The 21891-nt window shown below is 37.4% G+C and overlaps 1 protein-coding gene across 1 annotated transcript; it reads left to right on the plus strand.

Annotated features, from left to right (window-relative positions):
• The first annotated feature begins 9231 nt into the window (after positions 1 to 9231).
• On the plus strand, positions 9232 to 20983 carry LOC103707272 (ATP-dependent caseinolytic (Clp) protease/crotonase family protein). Its single transcript, XM_008791695.6, has 10 exons — positions 9232 to 9645; positions 12466 to 12567; positions 12716 to 12838; positions 14575 to 14634; positions 15851 to 15947; positions 16052 to 16125; positions 19894 to 19947; positions 20023 to 20106; positions 20376 to 20492; positions 20645 to 20983. Exons 1-9 carry the CDS (start codon positions 9346 to 9348, stop codon positions 20469 to 20471), a joined length of 990 nt encoding a protein of 329 aa, XP_008789917.2. The 5' UTR covers positions 9232 to 9345; the 3' UTR covers positions 20472 to 20492; positions 20645 to 20983.
• Positions 20984 to 21891: the final 908 nt, after the last annotated feature.

Here is a 21891-nt window from a genome sequence, read left to right on the forward strand (position 1 = left end):
CTTTCCTCTTGCTATCAACAAAGAGCCTTTTGTGAGCTTCCATTTTCCTTCACCAAAATGATTGCTATAACCTTCATCATCAAGCTTGCCGGTGGAGATTAAATTGAGGCGGATATCCGGAACATGTCTAACATCTTTGAGTAGCAACTTGCACCCTATATTGGTCTCTAAACATACACTCCCCATGCCAACAATTTTGGATAAACCATCATTTCCCATCCTAACACAACCAAAATCACCAGAAGTATAGGATGTGAAGAAACCACCATGTGGAGTGATATGAAAAGAAGCACCAGAATCAATCACCCAGTTACTATCTTCATATGCAAGGTTGACACAACCATCACTAACAACAATGACATCTGCATCAGCTGCAACTGCTGTAACATCCTTTTCCTCTGTCTTTGCTTCACCTTTTTCTGTGTTCTGCTCTCTTTTCAATGCTCTGCACTCTCTTTTCATGTGTCCTAGTTTGCCACAATGATAGCATTTTATGCCTTTCCTTGACTTTGACCTGCCCCTGGATTTATCTCTATTGTAAGGATACTTGCTTTTGCTTCTACCTCTTCTTTCTGTCACAAGAGCCTCAGCTTCAGGAGATATTCCCTGTTCCTTTCTTCTAACCTCTTCATTTAGCATGCTATCCTTTACCATATCCAAAGTGACCTTGCCGTCAGGTGCAGAATTGCTTACCCAACTGTCTGGCAAAGAACTAAGAAGTAACAAAGCCTGCAACTCCTCATCTAGGACAAGCTTCATAATAGTCAACTGATTCACCAAGCCTTGGAAGTCATTCAAGTGTTCTGTCACACTTTTTCCATCTTTATACTTCAAGTTGACAAGCCTCCTAATCAAAGAGGCTTTATTCTGTGCAGTCTTTCTCTCATACATGGCCTCTAATTTCTTCCACAAAGAGAAGGCATTGGTTTCTTGAGCAACATGATGAAACACAGTCTGATCAACCCATTGTCTAATTTGTGCAACTGTCTTTCTATTCATTATCTCCCATTCCTTGTCAGTCTTCTCTTTTGGCCTAGCCTCATCTCCATGGATAGGTTCATACAAATCCTTACAATAAAGGATATCCTCCATCCTAGGTTTCCAAATGGCATAGTTGGAAGATGTCAATTTAATCATGCCTCCCATAGAATCCTCCATTCGAGTCACACAAGAATTTTATCAAACACCTTGTAGGCACAAAACCTTGCTCTGATACCACTTGTTAGGAATGACCCCTTCACTAGATGAAAACTTTCCTATCTTTGTGTGAGTAGAATGAGAATACCACAATAATTAATCAATGTAAGAACCACCAAAAAACAAACCACAAGAAAGAGACAAGAATTTTTAGGTGGAAAACCCTCCAATATGAGGGGAAAAAACCACCGGACCTAAGTCCACCACAAACCTCCACTATCAACAATAATGGGCTTACAAAGTATCTTCTCTAGGCTAAGCTAGAGGATCACATACATCAAGGATCTCTTCCTTGGATCACAAACAAAGAGTTTATATGAAAAAGAGTTTAGGCTCCAATAATAAAATGAGAACAATCTCACCGAGTGTAGGTTTGCACAAGGTTCTTCTTCCTCTTGAAATGCCTTGAATAAGATCTTCACCTCCTCCTTGAGATGGATTCCACAAGCACTTCTCCCAAGACGGCTACCTTCTTTTGTTTTCTTCTCATCCACCCTCTAATAGAATAATTAACCCTAACCCCTCTTTTCCCTCTTTTTGTTTCCCCTTTTTTTTTCTTTATTTAAATTGCTGGGTCCCACCTCACATAAGGTGGGACTTGGCCAACAATTCTCCCCCTCCCATCTTATGTGAGAGGCTCCACCAAGCTTGCCTTAAGCATACAAATATCATGCTTCTTCTTAAGCAAAATTTTAGTCATCATATCCGACCCATTCTCATCGGTATGGATTTTCTCTAGATGCAAAAGCTTTTCTTCCAACACATCCCGAATCCAATGATACCTCACATCAATGTGCTTCGACCTTGAATGAAAGCTGGGATTCTTGCTAAGATGAATGGCAATCTGATTATCACAAAAGAGAGTATACTTGTCTTGTTTCAAGCCCAATTCTTGGAGGAATCTTTTCATCCACAACATTTCCTTACATGCCTCTGTCACCGCAATATATTCGGCCTCTGTAGTGGACAAAACAACACATTTCTGCAATTTGGACTGCCATGAAACAGCTCCCCCTGCAAAAGTCATCATGTATCCCGATGTAGACTTTCGAGTATCAATATCACCAGCCATATCTGCATCTGTGAATCCTTCTAGCATAGTTTTTCCATTTCCAAAGCATAAGCAAGCTTTGGAAGTACCTCTAAGGTATCTAAGTATCCATTTGACTGCAGCCCAATGTTCTTTGCCAGGATTCGAGAGAAATCTGCTCACAACACCAACTGCATATGCTATGTCTGGTCTTGTACACACCATGGCATACATCAAACTTCCTACTGCTGAAGCATAGGGTACCTTTTGCATCTCCTCTTTCTCCCTTTCATTTGTAGGACATTGCTTGTTTGTGAGTTTGAAATGATTTGCAAGTGGAGAGGAAATCGGTTTAGCCTTTTCCATATTAAACCGCTCGAGCATCCTTTCAATATACTTTTCTTGTGATAGCCAAAGCTTCTTGATCTTTCTATCACGAGAAATTCTCATGCCAAGCATTTGCTTTACGGGCCCCATATCTTTCATGGCAAACGACTTGCTTAAGTCTTTCTTCAACCTATCAATTTTGTTAGTATCACGGCCAATAATCAACATATCATCTACATAAAGCAATAGAATGATAAAATCACCATCACTAAACCTTTGCACATAGACGCAATGATCGGATTTTGTCCTCTTGTAGTCGTGGCCCATCATGAAAGAATCGAACTTTTTATACCATTGCCTTGGTGCTTGTTTAAGCCCATATAAGCTTTTCTTCAACTTGCAAACAAGATGTTCTTTGCCCTTAGTTTTAAACCCCTCAGGTTGCTCCATATAAATTTCTTCCTGAAGGTCTCCATGCAAGAAGGCTGTCTTCACATCAAGTTGTTCAATCTCAAGGTCCATACTAGCTGCCAAACCCAATATAATCCGAAGAGATGACATTTTCACAACCGGAGCAAAAATTTCATCAAAATCTATACCTTTCTTCTGACCAAAGCCCTTCACAACTAATCTTGCTTTGTACTTAGGTTTTAAGCCGCTCTCATCCTCCTTTAATCTGTATACCCATTTGTTCTTGAGTAGTCTCTTACCCTTAGGAAGCTTTACCAAATCAAAAGTATGATTTTCATATAAGGATTTTATTTCTTCTTGCATAGCTTGAAACCATTTATCCTTGTCCTTATGATTCTGCACTTCTTGGATGCATTCTGGCTCCCCCTCATCTGTAAGAAAAACATACTCTGAAGCAGGATATCTAGATGATGCTCTGTGTTGTCTAGTAGACCTTCTGACCTCTGGTTCTGTCATTTCAAACTGACTTGATAGTTCACCATGTTCTGAAGCTTCACTGTGACCATTATCACCTGTAGAACCCTCACTAGCACCTGTATCACTATGCTCACTGTCATCCTGCACATCTCCCCTATCATCATCATGGACCATAGGTGGAGGAACTGGATCAAGATTAATTGGAGAACTGTTCAAATACTTCGGCTTCTCTTGCTTTCCAAAGTCTTCAATAAACTGATCTTCAAAGAAGACAACATCTCTACTCCTGATCACCTTTTTGTCTTTTGGATCCCACAACCTGTATCCAAATTCTTCATGGCCATAACCTAAGAAAATACATTCTTTAGACTTTCCATCAAGCTTAGACCTTTCATCTTTTGGAATGTGAACAAATGTCTTGCATCCAAACACCTTCAAATGACTGTAGGATACATCTTTTCCTGTCCAAACTCTTTCTGGCACATCACCATCCAAAGGAGCCGATGGAGAATGGTTGATCAAATCCACTACAGTCCTCATAGCTTCACCCCAAAATGGTTTTGGCAACTTTGCATGAGAGAGCATACATCTGATTCTCTCTACAATTGTTCTATTCATTCTCTCTGCAACTGCATTTTCTTGCGGTGTTTTAGGAACTGTCTTTTGGAGCTTAATGCCATAGTCTTTGCAATATTTTTCAAATGGCCCTCTGTACTCACCTCCATTATCTGCCCTGATGCACTTTAGCTTCTTGCCTGTCTCTCTTTCAACCATGACATGAAAGTGTTTAAATATATCCAAGACTTGATCCTTGGATTTCAAAGCAAAAGCCCATACCTTTCTAGAATGATCATCAATAAAGGTAACAAAATAAAGTGCACCACCAAGAGTTCTACTATCCATCATGCATACATCACTATGTATCAAATCTAGAATGTTAATTTTTCTAGATATAGGTGTTCTATGAAATGCAACTCTATGTTGTTTTCCGGCTAAACAATCAACACAAGTTTTCAAAGACACACCTTTGGTATTTGGTAGCAACTCCTTCTTGGCTAGAATTTGAAGTCCTTTCTCACTCATGTGCCCAAGCCTTTTGTGCCAAAGCTTTGTAGAGAAATCATCATCAATTGTATTCACCTCTCCTTTCTTTAGCTTTGCTTGCATCATGTAGAGAGTATTATTTTTCTTTCCTCTTGCTATCAACAAAGAGCCTTTTGTGAGCTTCCATTTTCCTTCACCAAAATGATTGCTATAACCTTCATCATCAAGCTTGCCGGTGGAGATTAAATTGAGGCGGATATCCGGAACATGTCTAACATCTTTGAGTAGCAACTTGCACCCTATATTGGTCTCTAAACATACACTCCCCATGCCAACAATTTTGGATAAACCATCATTTCCCATCCTAACACAACCAAAATCACCAGAAGTATAGGATGTGAAGAAACCACCATGTGGAGTGATATGAAAAGAAGCACCAGAATCAATCACCCAGTTACTATCTTCATATGCAAGGTTGACACAACCATCACTAACAACAATGACATCTGCATCAGCTGCAACTGCTGTAACATCCTTTTCCTCTGTCTTTGCTTCACCTTTTTCTGTGTTCTGCTCTCTTTTCAATGCTCTGCACTCTCTTTTCATGTGTCCTAGTTTGCCACAATGATAGCATTTTATGCCTTTCCTTGACTTTGACCTGCCCCTGGATTTATCTCTATTGTAAGGATACTTGCTTTTGCTTCTACCTCTTCTTTCTGTCACAAGAGCCTCAGCTTCAGGAGATATTCCCTGTTCCTTTCTTCTAACCTCTTCATTTAGCATGCTATCCTTTACCATATCCAAAGTGACCTTGCCGTCAGGTGCAGAATTGCTTACCCAACTGTCTGGCAAAGAACTAAGAAGTAACAAAGCCTGCAACTCCTCATCTAGGACAAGCTTCATAATAGTCAACTGATTCACCAAGCCTTGGAAGTCATTCAAGTGTTCTGTCACACTTTTTCCATCTTTATACTTCAAGTTGACAAGCCTCCTAATCAAAGAGGCTTTATTCTGTGCAGTCTTTCTCTCATACATGGCCTCTAATTTCTTCCACAAAGAGAAGGCATTGGTTTCTTGAGCAACATGATGAAACACAGTCTGATCAACCCATTGTCTAATTTGTGCAACTGTCTTTCTATTCATTATCTCCCATTCCTTGTCAGTCTTCTCTTTTGGCCTAGCCTCATCTCCATGGATAGGTTCATACAAATCCTTACAATAAAGGATATCCTCCATCCTAGGTTTCCAAATGGCATAGTTGGAAGATGTCAATTTAATCATGCCTCCCATAGAATCCTCCATTCGAGTCACACAAGAATTTTATCAAACACCTTGTAGGCACAAAACCTTGCTCTGATACCACTTGTTAGGAATGACCCCTTCACTAGATGAAAACTTTCCTATCTTTGTGTGAGTAGAATGAGAATACCACAATAATTAATCAATGTAAGAACCACCAAAAAAACAAACCACAAGAAAGAGACAAGAATTTTTAGGTGGAAAACCCTCCAATATGAGGGGAAAAAACCACCGGACCTAAGTCCACCACAAACCTCCACTATCAACAATAATGGGCTTACAAAGTATCTTCTCTAGGCTAAGCTAGAGGATCACATACATCAAGGATCTCTTCCTTGGATCACAAACAAAGAGTTTATATGAAAAAGAGTTTAGGCTCCAATAATAAAATGAGAACAATCTCACCGAGTGTAGGTTTGCACAAGGTTCTTCTTCCTCTTGAAATGCCTTGAATAAGATCTTCACCTCCTCGTTGAGATGGATTCCACAAGCACTTCTCCCAAGACGGCTACCTTCTTTTGTTTTCTTCTCATCCACCCTCTAATAGAATAATTAACCCTAACCTTCTTTTCCCTCTTTTTGTTTCCCCTTTTTTTTTCTTTATTTAAATTGCTGGGTCCCACCTTATACCCACCTCATATAAGGTGGGACTTGGCCAACACATACCCGCTGTACCAATTAAGCAATATGACATCGAGGACGATTTTTTCTTATAGAAATTAAAGAGGGTTTTGAACGAAAAGAAAAGGTCGACATTAAGGAGGCTATACCTGAATAAATGATTGCCGCATGGGCTCGAAAAGGACAAACTAGACAAAAAAAAAGGGACAAACTAGTGGGGATAAATGATTACCCTAGGCTCGCAAAGGACAAACTAGGGGTAACGCATGAATAAAGTAGCCACTGGCATCTAGATAAAGTTTCTTAATGCTTAGGAGAGGAGGTGGAAGATTTAGCACAGCTGATGGGATTGCCGTTGATGCACCTACTTCCAAACCTACTACCAATCTGGAGTGCCATGTCATCAGAAAAAAAGGAGAGTTAACATTTTTAAAATGGGTATGAGAGAGAAATCACTCTGTCTCAAGATGGTTAGAAAAGTCAAAAAGAATTCTATTACTTGAGCCTAAATCAGTTTTTTATTTTCTAAATATCATATATTTAAAAATGTAAAAATCATGTAAATACAGTAAAATTGTCACTCCTAATTAAATTTGAGACCGTTTCTACTATATTACAACAAAAAATCTAAACTTAATTCATTCAGACTTATCGATATACTTAATTAACCGAATTTGAAGCTAACTTAGTCTGAAATTTTTGTATAGGCTATACCAAGTGACATTTAATGCTAAATTCACAAGCTATCAATAAACATCATATTAGATAAACATCATATTATTAGATCTAGCAAATGTAATTTTATTATATTTTTGAGAAACAAAAAAAAATTATTTACAAAATTCTAGATTCTATAAGCGGGTAGAAAAATTATAATTTTATATATCATGTTTCACTTCTATATTTTGCTTAATCAAAATCTAACTTTAAGTATTTTTTAGCTTAAGATTTAGACTTCCATCTAACCCATTACTCTTAGATTGTATCCATTCTACTTTTAAGCATGTAGTAGGCCGGGAATTTAATCTTTTTTAACTTATTTTCATTGTAGCAAATTAAGCCCATCTAGAATTATTTTGTTGATTTGATTGCCTTTTCAACAGCATTTGGAAACTTTAATAATTATCTATCACACTCATCAACTTTTTTACGTTTATCATATCTTGATTTATAATATGATATTGAGTTTCCTTTTAGAAAACATGATACTGATTATTTATTCAAAACCTTCATTTATATTTGAAGATTTACTTTTAGTAGCCAGAACAGTTAGTACTTTTGTTGTTATTTTAATATACTTAAGTTTTTCTCATAATAGTTTTTTTATATGTCAACAATTTAATCCTCATTTTAAATATTCATTTCATCATTATTAAAGGTTTATTTCACCCTGCATTGGGGGTGTTTTCCTAGTGTGCATCGAAGAATCATGACAACTATATAAAGAGCGAGTACGAATAAGTCTTATTAGGAAATAGGATGAAAATCCCTAAAGGAACTTACATAAGCGTCATTGCATGTACCAGTATAACGAATATGTATTTAGTGAGATGCTCAACAATTATCCTTTTTAATCCATTATTAAGTGAAGATTTTTGTGGTGATCTCTTTCTGCTCCAATTCCCAAAATAATTCTTCCGAACGCTAGTTTCCATCCATCACTTGGGACACGTTTGGTTTTCTGAATAAAAAAATATGGTCAATAAAAAATACTTTTTATGGAGATAAAATTATTAGATTTTATAAAAAAATGATTGAAAATCGGGACATCAAAATTTATGAATAAAATATTTTTAAATTAAAAATATAATAAATATTTCATATAATTTTTAAAAAAATAGATGCTCAACTAAATATAAATCATTTTGAAATGTAACATTTTTCTATAATCAACCAAATATATCAAAATTATTTTTTCAGGCACCATATTTTTAAAAAATATTTGCTCGTTGGTTGTCGGATATGGGTCCAAAGCAAAAGCGGGTGAACAGTGTTAGAGACAATGTATGATAATCGGCGGCTCAAGTATTATTCAATCAATCATTAACTTTCACATGGGAGTGTTGTTCTAAGCAGTGATGGAAACAGGTGATGTTATTTTTCCAATATAAAATAATTAATATAGATAGAAAATTCCATATGCATACATGCAATGACTCATGTCATCTTTCTTGTGTGGATATCATAATGAAGACTAATGGTTTGCTTTTGACCAAAACAACAAAAGACTAGTGGTTTGCAGGTGGATAAAAGTGCACTGAAGTGCATGAAGTATAAGGTGCATATAAGTGCCTATTGGCAACAGGGTCATGCCATTCTAATAATTCTCCTTTGTTTGGAGGGTAGTGGTACTGTTGTGAGAATAAAGGATCCAAACTTAATCACATATCAACTAGATAGCGGAGATGTCTGTTTCTTAAATAGAGGGGAGCTACCCCTTTCTCTTTAGAAGCGCCTTTTATGGGGCAAAACTGTGAGGATATCGCACGACGTGCCCAAAGCGGACAATACATTTGAGGAGAAGCAGTCGCCTCCGCTGTCTAAGACCAGTGGAGACGAGATCGGAGGGCAGCAGATCCTCCGTAGCGCTGGACGCGCGAGTCGGAGGCCGATCTTCCTTGACCACATCAGATATCTCTTAAAACTCTCAACAAAGAAGACTGTTTTAGGTGGTGTTCTTTCCTGAACATTCTAATAATTCGAAACTTAGTTACAGGTTGCACTATTGCCTACCACTTTTTATGTGCTTAAAAAAATATTGCTCCATGAATGGGCCGTCTTGGGCCTTCGTTATGTTCATGGCAGGGTGGGCTGAACCCCGGAAGCCGCCCAGTTTCCCCTCGCGCGAGCCGAACCATAGAACATCCGCTCCCGGTGGGAGATATCGAGCCAAACCCATATCCGCGCGGTCGAAGAGCGAGAGGGAGACGAGAGAGACGATGGCGTTCGGGGCTCTGAGCTTTCGGACCGTCTGCCCCCAGATCCCCATGGCCGTCCCTGCCTCCTCCTTCCCTTTCTCTTCTCCTACCTCCGCCGCTCCCAGGCGAGCGGCGAGCACTAGAAGGATGGCGCTGCCTCCGATGCCGCCCCTGAACCCCAAGGACCCCTTCCTGTCCAAGCTCGCCTCCGTCGCCGCCTCCGCTCCCGAAGCCCTCGCCGTGCCCCCTTCGCTGGATGGCGAGACCCCTCCCTTTCTCGACATCTTCGATAGCCCCAAGCTCATGGCCACTCCCGCCCAGGTAAAGGAAGAGGCCCTCGCTTCTTGCTCGTTTTTAGGAGACAACTTTTTCTTCCGTGGATTTAGTAAAACTTGGAACTTCTTTCATGTCTTTTACCATTATCCTGTTTTGTCGAGATAGGGTCGGTTTAGATGGTTATTTTGATGTTGTGTATCAATAGTATAGTGAATATGTGGTAGAACGAAAGATAAGAGACCGAGGATTGAGAGATTTGTAAAAAGAGGATTCTTTTCAAAATTGGATTTTCTGGGGTTTAAATGGCAGTTAAGATTAGGAGCTATAGGCCATTTAGGTTTGTTAATGTGGTATTATAACTGTTAAGGAGACTAGTCAAAATTAGGTCAGGCGGCCTTGAAGGAGGGAGTGCACTTAGGTCAAGGGGGTTTCTGAATTTGGTTTCTTTTTAAAAGGTTCATGAGTGCATTGCTGCGTCTTTCTATTCTGTAAAATCACCTTGAAAGACTTCTGCATTTGTTTTTAATTCTTTTATGTATTGAGTGGCTATTCACTTTAACTGATGATTGGAAGAAACTTTTGTGGGCATTGCCATTGAATAGGAGAAGCCTTCAGATTTGCTGATGTCTTTGTATCAGGTATTTGGGTTTTTTGGGGGGGTTGAGAAGTCTGATAATTTTTGTATGTGCATAATCTCCTGGAGGAGAGGTTTTTGAGAGGATCTGTGTTGTGGAAAAGCAATTTGCTTTTGGCAGAGGAAATACCATTGCAGGCGTGGTGTTTCTTACCTTCAACGTCGTCAAGAATAAGTGCAATTTCTTAGTAGTTAAAAACTAAATGAGTTTGTATATCAACTTTTTGGTAGAAAGAGGGAGAGATGAGAATACAAAGACGGCGACTGGATCTTGTTTACTGAGAATATCAAGAGCCAATATGGTCCCTCAGGCAAAAAGTTTCAAAGAGGAAAAACAAAATATGTGGAGAAGTTAGCGGATGAAGATGAAGAGAAAACTATTTTAGACTTGCTGTGTCATTGAAGTATATATTATTATGGGAAAATATCCTTAGTTCATGGATAAAAATCATAAGGTGGCAATTTCAAATTCTAGTCAGATATTTGATGCTGGAAGTGTCTCAGCTCAGTTTTTCTAAGCTTTCCAGAATAATCTAAAGTCCTGATAGGGAGTCTGAAGGTAATTTATTTTAAAAGAGAACATCTTTGTGATAATGAAACTATTGAAGTCAATCTAGACTTGGTTAAACATTTTAACTGAAAATGTTAATGAGAAGTTTTCACATATTTTAGGTGGAAATTAATGTCATTTCCACTTTACATCACAACATAAGTTCTTTACTTATTGGGTATCTTTGGTGGTTAAGCAGTCAATATTGGAGTCTCTGGGTTTTGAATAAAATCAAGACCTTGGTTTGGTCTACCATCGGAAAATCCTCCCAAAGAAAAACACTGTCAAGAAAGTTATCAAGGTCAATGGAACTTTCTCCTTGTGTTGTTATAATGACGATGAAGAATTTAATTTTCCAGTTCTATGAGATGACATCACAGTTCAAGCGATGCTACATTTTGGCTTGTGGGATTGTTACTTGACAGTGATGTGTGGTCCTTGATATTAGCTCCTTCAGTGATAAATTTTCATTAATGGATTGGGTTTTTTGCTACTTGTGGTGTTATGCAATGCATAACGGATATCCAAACGAAATTCACCACCTCATAGGGATTTGAAGGCTTATCATTTGTCATATTACTTGTTCTTGTTTAAAAGGAGCTGCTTGTTAGTTGTCAGAGAGGCTTGTTTATATGACATGGTCTTATGTTTTGCCCTTGTTGTATTCTTTGCTTATCCTATCTGTGGCAGATCCTTCTCAACCTTGTCACCTTACTACGGTAAATATAGTTCATTCTCATTGTGTTCTTCTTCTCCTGTTCCTTTCTTTTTGAATGTATATGGCTTGTTCTTCTCAAATAAATGTTGTGACAGCCCCTGCCCCTCCCGGTCCCCCCATCGTCCAATAAAAAAAAAGTGTTAATGAAGTATAATCTCTTAATTGTATATTTACAGTATCATTTTAACTATTGACCATGCAAAATGAGAATTCTGGTATTTTTCTCTTACCTAATGTGCTATAAAGTAATTGTCCATGAGATCTACGTTAACACGTCAATGAAACATTCTACAAAAACATAAACACATGTTAAGGAGTCACCTCTGAAGGTACAGATGAGGTGAGTAACTCACAATAAGTTATTTTCCAATGAGTGATCAAAGTACTGATTAATGATGGAATTTTCGGCATTTTGGCATGACCAGGGTCTGAATTATTTTGTTGTCAAATTCTTGAGCAAGTCTGTGGTGATGCTTTGATTGCCCAGAACCTGTCTAATGGTTGTCTGGGTGATATGTTTGTAGCACTCAAGCTTTAATGTAAAAGGTTAGATTCCAACTGCTCATGCAGGTGCATGTGTGTGCAAGCATGCCCTCTCATATGTACCACAGTGGAATTTTCAGAATTTTGCCAAGTTCTCAGATTTTATGATGTGCAATGCTCTGTTTACTTTAATCAATGAAATGTAATATAAAGTGATTCGTAATAACTTTTGCAATTTTATATGTCTTTTAAACAAATCTTTTTTACTATTTAAGATGAAATTATATTTGTAGGAAACATCTGAATTTTGGTTCAATCTCCAAAATTGCTTTACTTTTACTTTAGTTGCTGTTATTTGGCTTATTTCCAAATTGTAAGGTTTCCAGAACTAATTTTCCATGGATGGATCTTGATGTTTACTCATGCTTTATATATTCTAAATGATTTTAATAGCTTTTAACTTTTGTTAACCTGAACCAGGTGGAGCATTCTGTTTCTTACAATGAACACAGGCCAAGAAAGCCTCCTCCAGACTTGCCATCTTTACTTCTCCATGGACGAATTGTCTATATTGGCATGCCCGTAAGTGTTGCAACCACACCAGGTTCTCCCTATTGTCTTGTTGACAGTTCTTAGAGTACTAGATCGCTCTAAGAACTATGTCTATACTTATATGAAGACATGAAAATTAATTTTTACTAAAACTAACCATTCTTTTTTTAATGTTTAGTTGGTGCCAGCTGTCACAGAGCTTGTGATTGCCGAAATGCTTTACCTGCAATGGATGGATCCAAAGCAACCGATTTATCTTTATATCAATTCAACTGGAACAACACGTGATGATGGGGAAACTGTATGCAATTTTGGTTTCTTAGCTCTTCTCTTTGTTCATTTAATAAATTTTAACTTGTCCACGGGTCGGCTCCATTAGTTGTGTTCTAAAATTGACGTGAATGACTTGTACTCTTTAAACTATATGCTCAGTGGCATTCATCTACAATCAACAAAAGAATATTTCTACAACCAATCATAGAAAAGTTGTCGAGTTCATGTCTGTTAATAGAGATCCATGCCCCCCAATATGCTTTGAAATTCGACTTATTGTCCTGCACAATCTTTTTTTATGTAATTTTCTATATGTTACATTCTAATGGAGCAAGTTCTGCTCCATGTTCTCAAAGTTTACCAGGCTCCATGTTCTAATGGAGCCTGGTAATAGTGTTCTGTATGAAAGCTGTGGGGTTTGGACAAATACGTGTGGTTATGGTAGAACTTCTTGCCATAACAGGTTGGATGGGATAAAGGGGGATGGTTTGAGCTTTAGAAAGATGATTGTGTTGGACGTAGCACTCCGAAACTAGTAATTTGAGTTGTTGATGGTTGATAGTTCAATTTGGAAGTGAAGGTACGGAAAAGTGACTTAAAAACAATTATGTTGATGATTGATTGATCTGCTTGTTAATGGGTCGGGCAATGAAAAAACATGGCCTTTTAGACATGTTTATATATTCCTAGTGGATGGTTACTGGTCTCTGGTTCTTTTTAAGAAACTAGAATTTGTGTGCACCTCTAAGTGTGTGATCTATCTATCATTCAGTTCTCTGCAATAAAGAACAAAACTAGAATTTTGCTCATGATCGTGCTTGTAGTTGTTTCGCTTGTTTCTCTTCTTTCTGGGCACAAAAGGAACCAATTTTTTCTCCTTCTATTTTTTGATACAACATTTGTGAGAAATTCTTTTTTTTTTTTCAAATTAAAGTATTTATGTTCAGATGATGGTCTTGCTAAAAGACTTCTCAGATTTTTTCACATGCTTACACATCCCTAAATTAGTGGGTGCAGGATTCTATATTCTCTGCCACTACTTTTTTGAGTATTTTGTGGAGTTGAAAAGAATGATTTAAAGGTAGAAGTACTGGTTAGGTGGAGGTACTGGTTGGATGACATTCCAGTTTGTCTGCTCTCCAGTTGCAATATCTAATTTCCTGACAACAATTAGAACATACAAAAAAAAAGTACTGGTCTGATCTTGCAAATTGCCAATTTAGTGTTGTGAGGGATAGTCAATAACTTTTTATCCTTTACATCCATACCTAATTTTCATGTTTTTTGTATAGCAAGCAAATAAAGTACTCACGCTTGTTGAACATCCTGAAATTGGACATTGTCTGAAGTACGGTATATTTTGATCTTCTGAGACAACTGCTATCTGTACTGGTAATCGCCTATCTGTTTGCGCTTTTGCTTAAGCAGCAGGTCATAGTGTCTCACTAGCTACACACAAATTGTTGTTTACCATGTTGATGAATGCGTGTCTGGCAAATCTAGCAATAATCTATCTAAATGACAAGAGGTAATTTGCTCATTTACCATGGCAGGAATTGCCAGGTTGTAAAATGTTCTGTTTCAGCAATGGTCCTAAATACTGAAAAACAGTTAAATGTTCATATTATCTACCTGATTGATATTAATACTGACCATTTTGATTTATCTTTGCTCTGTTAGAGATGGATTTCTGGAATGTCAGCATTTCCTCTTGTGCTTTGAATTAGTGACAGCTCTTTAAATATATATTTTCATGCATTTCAGGTTGGGATGGAGACAGAAGGTTTTGCTATTTATGATGCTATGATGCAGTTAAAAAATGAGGTATCCGCATTTCTTGCCAATGTTATGATTGCCACTGTCTAGTTCTTGTTGTCTCTTTTTATAACAATTTTGACTACATCGATTTTCCACTGTTGTATGAATCTGTTGGCTTGCGCATTTTAAACTACTCTAATGTACATGGTTTTTCTTTTTTCATTTTCTATGTTGGCGGTAGTTGAGAAGATCCAATTTGACATTTTTAAAATGAGATCCATATACTAGTGTCATCAGCCTTTAATATGTGGCAGAAATAGAAGGGAATGCAAATTGGCTAGTCATTTTCTAATTGTGTGTGAAGTATAGATGATGTATAGCATTTTCTAAATTTATAGAGTATGGATTATTTCCTTTTAAATCTTTCTGAGGTATATATGGATGATGAGGTGTCATGGATTGTGTAATATCTTTTCTTACAAGTATCTCAATTGGATGGAAGTGATCAAACTGGTAATGTTTAACAAGCACATGAAATGATCCTGAGGGTAGTTTTCAGGGAAGAAGAATAGGAGGCTATTCAAAGATAAATTTAAGATATTGAAATTACAAAGAGAAGCAAGTTGATGTGGATATGGTGCTTATCCAAAGAAATCATTTTTTTTTGTTGGTCAATGGTGATAATATTGGTAATTTACATCAAGATTGTCCCCAGAGATTTGAGTCCTCCTTGACGGGATAAAGACTTTGAACTTTTATAGCTGATTGCCTATGAATTAGACCCAATCAAAGCTTTGGTGCAGTAGTGGGATAAGAGCTTGGTTACTCAGCTGCATTCCAAAAATATCTGATTTTAAACTACAACTGAAGTGGAAGCTCATATCATCGAGACTTGTTTTTGTATTTGTGGAGAATATCACTTGGGATAAGGAGAAAGGGGAGCCATGACAATTTGCATTTTCATCCTAAGAAATAGGGGACATTGATACAGTGCTCGTAGATGGTATCATTTGTACTCATGCCTTTGGTGCCTCCAACAAGATGGCAGGCAATTGTTTCTTGTTTGGCGGGAGGAGGGGGTTAGTCAACAAAAATACCTTTTTTTTCATTATTACATCTTGCGTTTGAGGTGGTATCCTTCTCTTTTAGTTGTGAGTTTTTCCTCTTGTAGTTATTGAAGTGCACTTCCTATTAAAGTAATATGATTTCGGCAACTTGCAGTAAAATGGGTTTCATGTTTGTTCATGTATTTCTTTTGTTGGGATTGTTGTTGCTTATGCAGATCCAAACTGTAGCTGTTGGAGCTGCAATAGGTCAGGCCTGTCTACTTCTTGCTGCAGGAAAGAAAGGTAGACGATTTATGATGCCTCATGCCAAAGGTATGCTGGAATATGATAGTGTGATGTAACGATATGAAAGTTTTCCTTATTTCATATTCGGTTAGTGTACTGATTGACATGCAAAATGTTTACTTTTATGTCAGCTATGATTCAACAACCTCGTGTTCCTTCAACTGGGCAGTTGCCAGCCAGTGATGTGCTTATTCGTGCAAAGGAGGTCTGATTTGTTTAACTAATTCTTTATAGTTAGCTCATTGTTTACTCTTACTTCTAAAGGTGCATGTCCAATGTACGTAAAGCTTTAAATTCCAATTCAATTGGAACAATAAAGTATCTGATAACTGTCAACAATGTTACCTAAACACTTGAAAATCTGGGTTTTTTGCTGTGTCTGGACGCATAGACACCTGAATATTTGATGACACTCCTTGACACTTCAGAACCGTGAACCATGATATCATTATAGTTAACTTTTGGCACCTAGACCTAGAGGCTTTCAAGTTTAGTATAATATTTAGCAAATGTTTTATAAATTGTATGAAATTTAAAGCAATTGATCCAACAAACTCTTGATCATGTATATATATCTATGCATACTTAAGGATACATCTATATAATATACGCATGTCCCCATATCCGGTATTTAGAAAGATCCCCTATCCAACACTCCTGGACACTTGGACACTTGACACCCATGTAGCATGTCCAGGTAACATTCTGTCATACGTAAGATAATTCTAGTTATGAGACTACAGGAACGTAGATAATTTTTTCAGCTATTTCCTCAGACGACCATCGGATTGGGTTAATGAGTCTTTTTGGTGCAATTATGTGGAACAAAAATAAAGTATATTTCCATATCATATCATCATTGGAAGTTTTGTGAATGTCAAGGTTTACATAACAAGATCTTTGATTAAAAGTAATGTTCATTAAGTACCAAAATTTTATGCACCCATTACTATTATTTTAATTGGAAGGATCACTATCTACAAGTACTGCAAAACAGACACCCTAGAAAATAATGAATCCTTTGGCATTTCTCTTAATATGTATTAGTTCTTCTCTTCTTAAGGACGATTCAAAGGTTTTCTTATTCATTATTATAGGTAAAAAAAAAGATAATTCCAAGATTAATGTTAATCCATCTTGCATGGCAATTAGGCATTAGTTGGTGTGGGAATAAAGCAGGCATGCGGCTTGCATATATAGACCTTATGCCTGCCAAGGCCTGCCAAGCAGCCTTTATAAAAGGTATAAGCAAGGAATAGTTATGCCGGTCAAACTTGCTTATATTATGCATAACTATTCTCAGGGGAATCTGCCATAAGCTGTTCTTAGCATAAGGCCATCATTTGCCTGCTTCCTCTTTTTTCATGACAAAACACCTTCAGCCAAAAGTGTTCCAGAAATTGTAGCCAAACAGAAATCAGAAGCATAACTATTTCAATGGGCATAAAATTCCTATTATGGTTTTTCTTATTCCCAAACCAAATGCAGCCCTATTGCAACTCCAGCAGAAGTTAAAACTCAAGCACCACTGGATGGTCTTCTTCATCCAACGGCATTCCTCTATGGTGTCTGTGAGCCCCTTTGCCTGCCCATAAATATAGCACTTGTTTGGAAACTTTTTGGAACAAACAATGTAGTTTTTACTGATTGCTAGAGTTGGCTTTGCAAAGGGATTTCATATTATGATGAAGAAAGAGCATTGTCATTATGGTCTTGTTGTTTGAGGGTTGGAAAGAAGTTAGACCTGGGAAGAGGATGAATTGATGTGGATCAGTGCTGCCTCTCTCCATCCATGTTGAACACTTGAGCTCAATAGATCAGTAAGAAAGAAGAATTGAGAGGTATGAATTGGATTAGGTTACAAGTGATAGTTTCCAAGATTCTTACCAAGTTTGGACCTCCTGCTGGCTGAAGCTGAACAAAACAATATGTCCATAAGCAGAAACCCTTGAAATGATGGAAATGATGTCCTTTATTTTTAGAATGTTAAATCTATCCATGTGTTTTGGTGGGACTTGCTAGTGGGACTGTCGTAAGGAACTTGCATGAAATCCACAGGAATGATTCCTTATGAGTTCTGGGCATGAAATAAGATTAACGTACAAGACCTGAGGTTTTCAGGTTGTTCTGCAGGAGTGTGAGAAGTAGCCAAACGAGTTACAGTGTATCAAGTTAAGCAATTCTTTGTTAGCTATTAATGTGAGACTAAGGAAGAACAAAGAATAAAAAGCTCTCTTTTATTTTTTTAAAAGAAAGCAACCTCAAAAGCAACCTTAACTTGGAGGAGGCATAGAAGATTTTCCTGTTTCCTAGGCTCTAGATTCTAATTATTGCAGTACCACTAAGATTTAGTGAGTCTGATGCTTTCCTTTCGATCTTTCCAGTGGTCCACCTTCTATGTGAAATATATTTCATGCAATCCTTGATGATCTAGATGTTGGTTCGTATACTTGCAGGCATGTCTGGTCTGGCTCAATCCTTGGTGGGTTAGCATATGAAAATAATAAAGTCCAAGTTTTGACTCCATGTAAATGAAGGATGGACTCTAGTGGATCCAGTTAAAAGGGATAGGCTTGTTGAGTGTAATTGGGTCTATGGGATGAAAAGGTGTTGATGGCAAAGGCAAGGCTTCTCATATAAAGACTTGCCACAGAAGATGAGATTGACTATGAGGCGATCTAAGATGCCTCCATGGAAGAGTCCATAAAGATTTTGGAATTTATTACTGCTTGTAGGTTGAGATCCGAGTCCATAAAAGATTTTGTTATATATTACTGTGTAGGTTGAAATCCATTTAGTCAATGTTCTTAATGAAATGCTAAACACTACCCCAATATGAAGGGTCTGCCACTCCAAGGCAGGAGAAAATGTCGTCAAAATGCTTGCTTCAAGGCAAGATGGATTAATTCAATTGATGGCCTAAAGCATGCTTCCAGACGTTAGAATACCTAATCAATTACGATGTCAAAGTGCTTGGTTCCAATGAAATGTGGAGTTAGTATATGTTGCGTGGAATACATGAGAATCTGTTATATGTTTTACCTCATTGAACTTAGTTTTTGTTGGATGTAGTGTGACATTACATGTACTCTGTATTGGGTGTTGAAATTCTTGAAAAGGCATAACAGATGTGGTTTGGGATTTCATAGAGCTTCAATGCCACTTTTTTTTAATCATCTTTTTATTACATTGTAAAATATGGATATTCTTCCCCATGTCATTGTAGAAAGATAGTCCTTTGAAAGTTTCATAATTATCATTGTTGCAATTACCAATTAACTATCTGCTTTCTGGCCTTTTTAATCATCTATAAAATCTATCATTCTTATTCAGAGTCTTCGCTAGATATATATTGATTTTCAGAATCTTATTTTATTATGAATATAATAATTTTGCTAGGATAAAGAAATTTTCTCCTTGTTCTCATGAAAAGAGAATTTCATAAAGCGGCTAGTTGATCGATACCAAGATCAGCTATTGTTCATAGGCATGAGGCATAGAGGCTAGATCTGTAATGCTAGAGCCGTGCAGTCTTGTGCAATTTGTTAACATATATATTGTTAATTGAGATCCAATTTCGAAGTGTAAAAATTAATTAAGCTTAAATGGGTTGTACCCCTAGGAAATAAAATATTGCTAAACTAGGGCTACTTCTTGAGTTGAGGTGGCATATCTCAGTAAATGTGAAACACTCCATTATTACTGTAATACTTTTTACCTCACTATCATGATTGTTCATGTTAGATTTATGTCAGCAGCTGAAAGTTATAATTAAAGAAATTCCCCCTCTGTTTGAGTAAATAATCTTTTGTCTCATGATTTAAATTATTGAATGTTGGTACAAATTCTACATGCATATTTTAGTCAGTTGACCTGACATCGTGTATTTAACTTGGTTATACTTTGCCTTCCTTTTTTAAGTGTACCTATCCCTGCCCTTTTGATTCATATGATACTTCTGTGATTTCAACAGATTATAAATAATAGGGACACACTCGTTAAACTTCTAGCAAAGCACACTGGAAATGTGAGTATATGAAAACTTCTTGTATTTGTAAATTTATAGATTACAGCCGAAAATCTGACAAGCTTTGTTAATTAGCCTGTGGAGTCAGTATCGAAGCTGATGCGGAGACCGTTTTATATGGACTCAATTAAGGCTCAAGAATTTGGGGTCATTGACAAGGTACTTGCTCTTCTTTAGTTGGTGATGTCCGGCTGTCGCATGCTCAACTTATTAGTTATTACACGTAGTTAGTAACCTCTAGAACACGACAAAACATGGTGAAGCATGTCTGTGGTTCCCTTTCCCATATCCGGTTGGAAACCATTAAGACTGGCTACGATTGTTCAGAGATTTTAACAGTGGCTTTATGAGAATGTGGGTTGATTTGATTATAACAAAAAATTATGGGCTGGTTTTTATTTATTCATTTATTTGTACTTGTGGCACAGATTCTTTGGCGTGGCCAAGAGAAGATAATGGCAGATGCTCTCTCTGCTGAGGAATGGGACAAACGAGCAGGAATTAAAGTTGTTGATGGGATGTGATTTTCACTAGATTGATTAATTGTAAGCATTTCTACATTTTTCTGGATCCTTTCAAATCTCAAGTTTTAAATGCTTGAAGTTGTCATCAAATGTTTCTTCCCTTGAAGCATATGTAAAGATAACATGGTTACGAGTCAATCATTTTGTTTTCTTAATTGCTTTGATTTTTTCAGGCCATTTTACAGATGTAAGGATGTTACGCTAGGATATGGAGGCCTTCCAGTGGCTGTTCCAGGTGCGGATGCCTTTCATGCAGAAAAAAGTATGGGGAAAAAGTAGGGAAATAAGAGAACTGGCACCCGTAACTAAATTTAATGGAACTTGATTGTAATGCTTAATGTAATTGACTGTGCTGAACGTCTGTGGCGGTGGTCAATCCCTTCTACCTCAATATTATGTACTTATAGAGCTTGCAGAATAGAAATTATAAGATTGTTACATGTTAATATGTCAGAACCAACGATATTTTCTGTTTAAATTTTCAGATAAAAGGAAATTTGCTCTCAATGAAATTTCTGTGCGGAATCAGTTGATATGTTGTTTATCTTTGTCATAATATACCGCTTTATGCACTAAAAAATAGCACAGGTGGAAAAGTAAGGGTATGATTAGCTATTTAATGTTTCATACCCCTTTTGATCAATCCAAGAAACTGATCAAAAGTACCTTACCCAGCAACTCCCATCCCAACAGAATTGGATCAAATGTTGACATATCTAGTTTTGAGAATGTTCACTTCCAGCCACGCCGATGTGACTTTGGTTCAATGATTTTTGCTCTAGGTTCATCCCATTTGCCATTTGCTACCTTTAGGAACAGCTGGTACTGAAGCTGCTCTTCATCTTGGTTGCACCAGACTCACCTTACATAGCCCATGGATGGCCCCCGTGCATTTGCAGCACCCATGATAAGTCCTCAATTGCGATGGCGTTGGTGACTTTGGAGAGTTGGGCAAGAGAGAAGGAAGAGTAGATGGAAGAGAGGCGGAGAGGAGAGAAGAGGATGAAAGCCTGATGCCATTCTGTTTTCGCCTTGATTACTTGTTAGCACGGCAGATAAGCCTGCAAATAGGCAAACCGTGCGTAGGTATAGAGCCTCTTAACCTTGGACCGACCCACAAGCTTGAAAAAGAGGATAATGTTTCTCATCGGTTTTTTTCTTTTCTTTTTTTTTGGTGAAGAAATCTCGCCCATTGTTGCTTAACATATCATATATTCCATAAGTGAGGAAATACATCACACACGGAAGCTTGACTGTCTGCAAGATACCATTGTAGATGTTGCATTTTATCTCCTCAAGTTATCCATTTTGATGTCTTGCCAAAGAGGGTCGACCACCACAATCACCAAACCTCTGCCAATAACTTGAAATTGAGAAACAGCGAGCAGAGAACGTAATAGAATTCAAAATCTGCATGCGA

This window comes from Phoenix dactylifera, chromosome 17, assembly GCF_051530095.1.
Source record: "Phoenix dactylifera cultivar Ajwa chromosome 17, Ajwa_hap1_PhDact_Kaust_v1.1, whole genome shotgun sequence".
Classification (NCBI taxonomy): Eukaryota; Viridiplantae; Streptophyta; class Magnoliopsida; order Arecales; family Arecaceae; genus Phoenix; species Phoenix dactylifera.

Bases quoted from the DNA above. Each gene is read 5' to 3' on its own strand.
- LOC103707272 (XM_008791695.6), top strand. From the start codon at position 9,346: ATGGCGTTCGGGGCTCTGAGCTTTCGGACCGTCTGCCCCCAGATCCCC. The intron at 12,839-14,574 runs GTATGCAATTTT...CATGCATTTCAG, and splicing joins CACGTGATGATGGGGAAACT to GTTGGGATGGAGACAGAAGG. The intron at 19,948-20,022 runs GTGAGTATATGA...TTTGTTAATTAG, and splicing joins TAGCAAAGCACACTGGAAAT to CCTGTGGAGTCAGTATCGAA.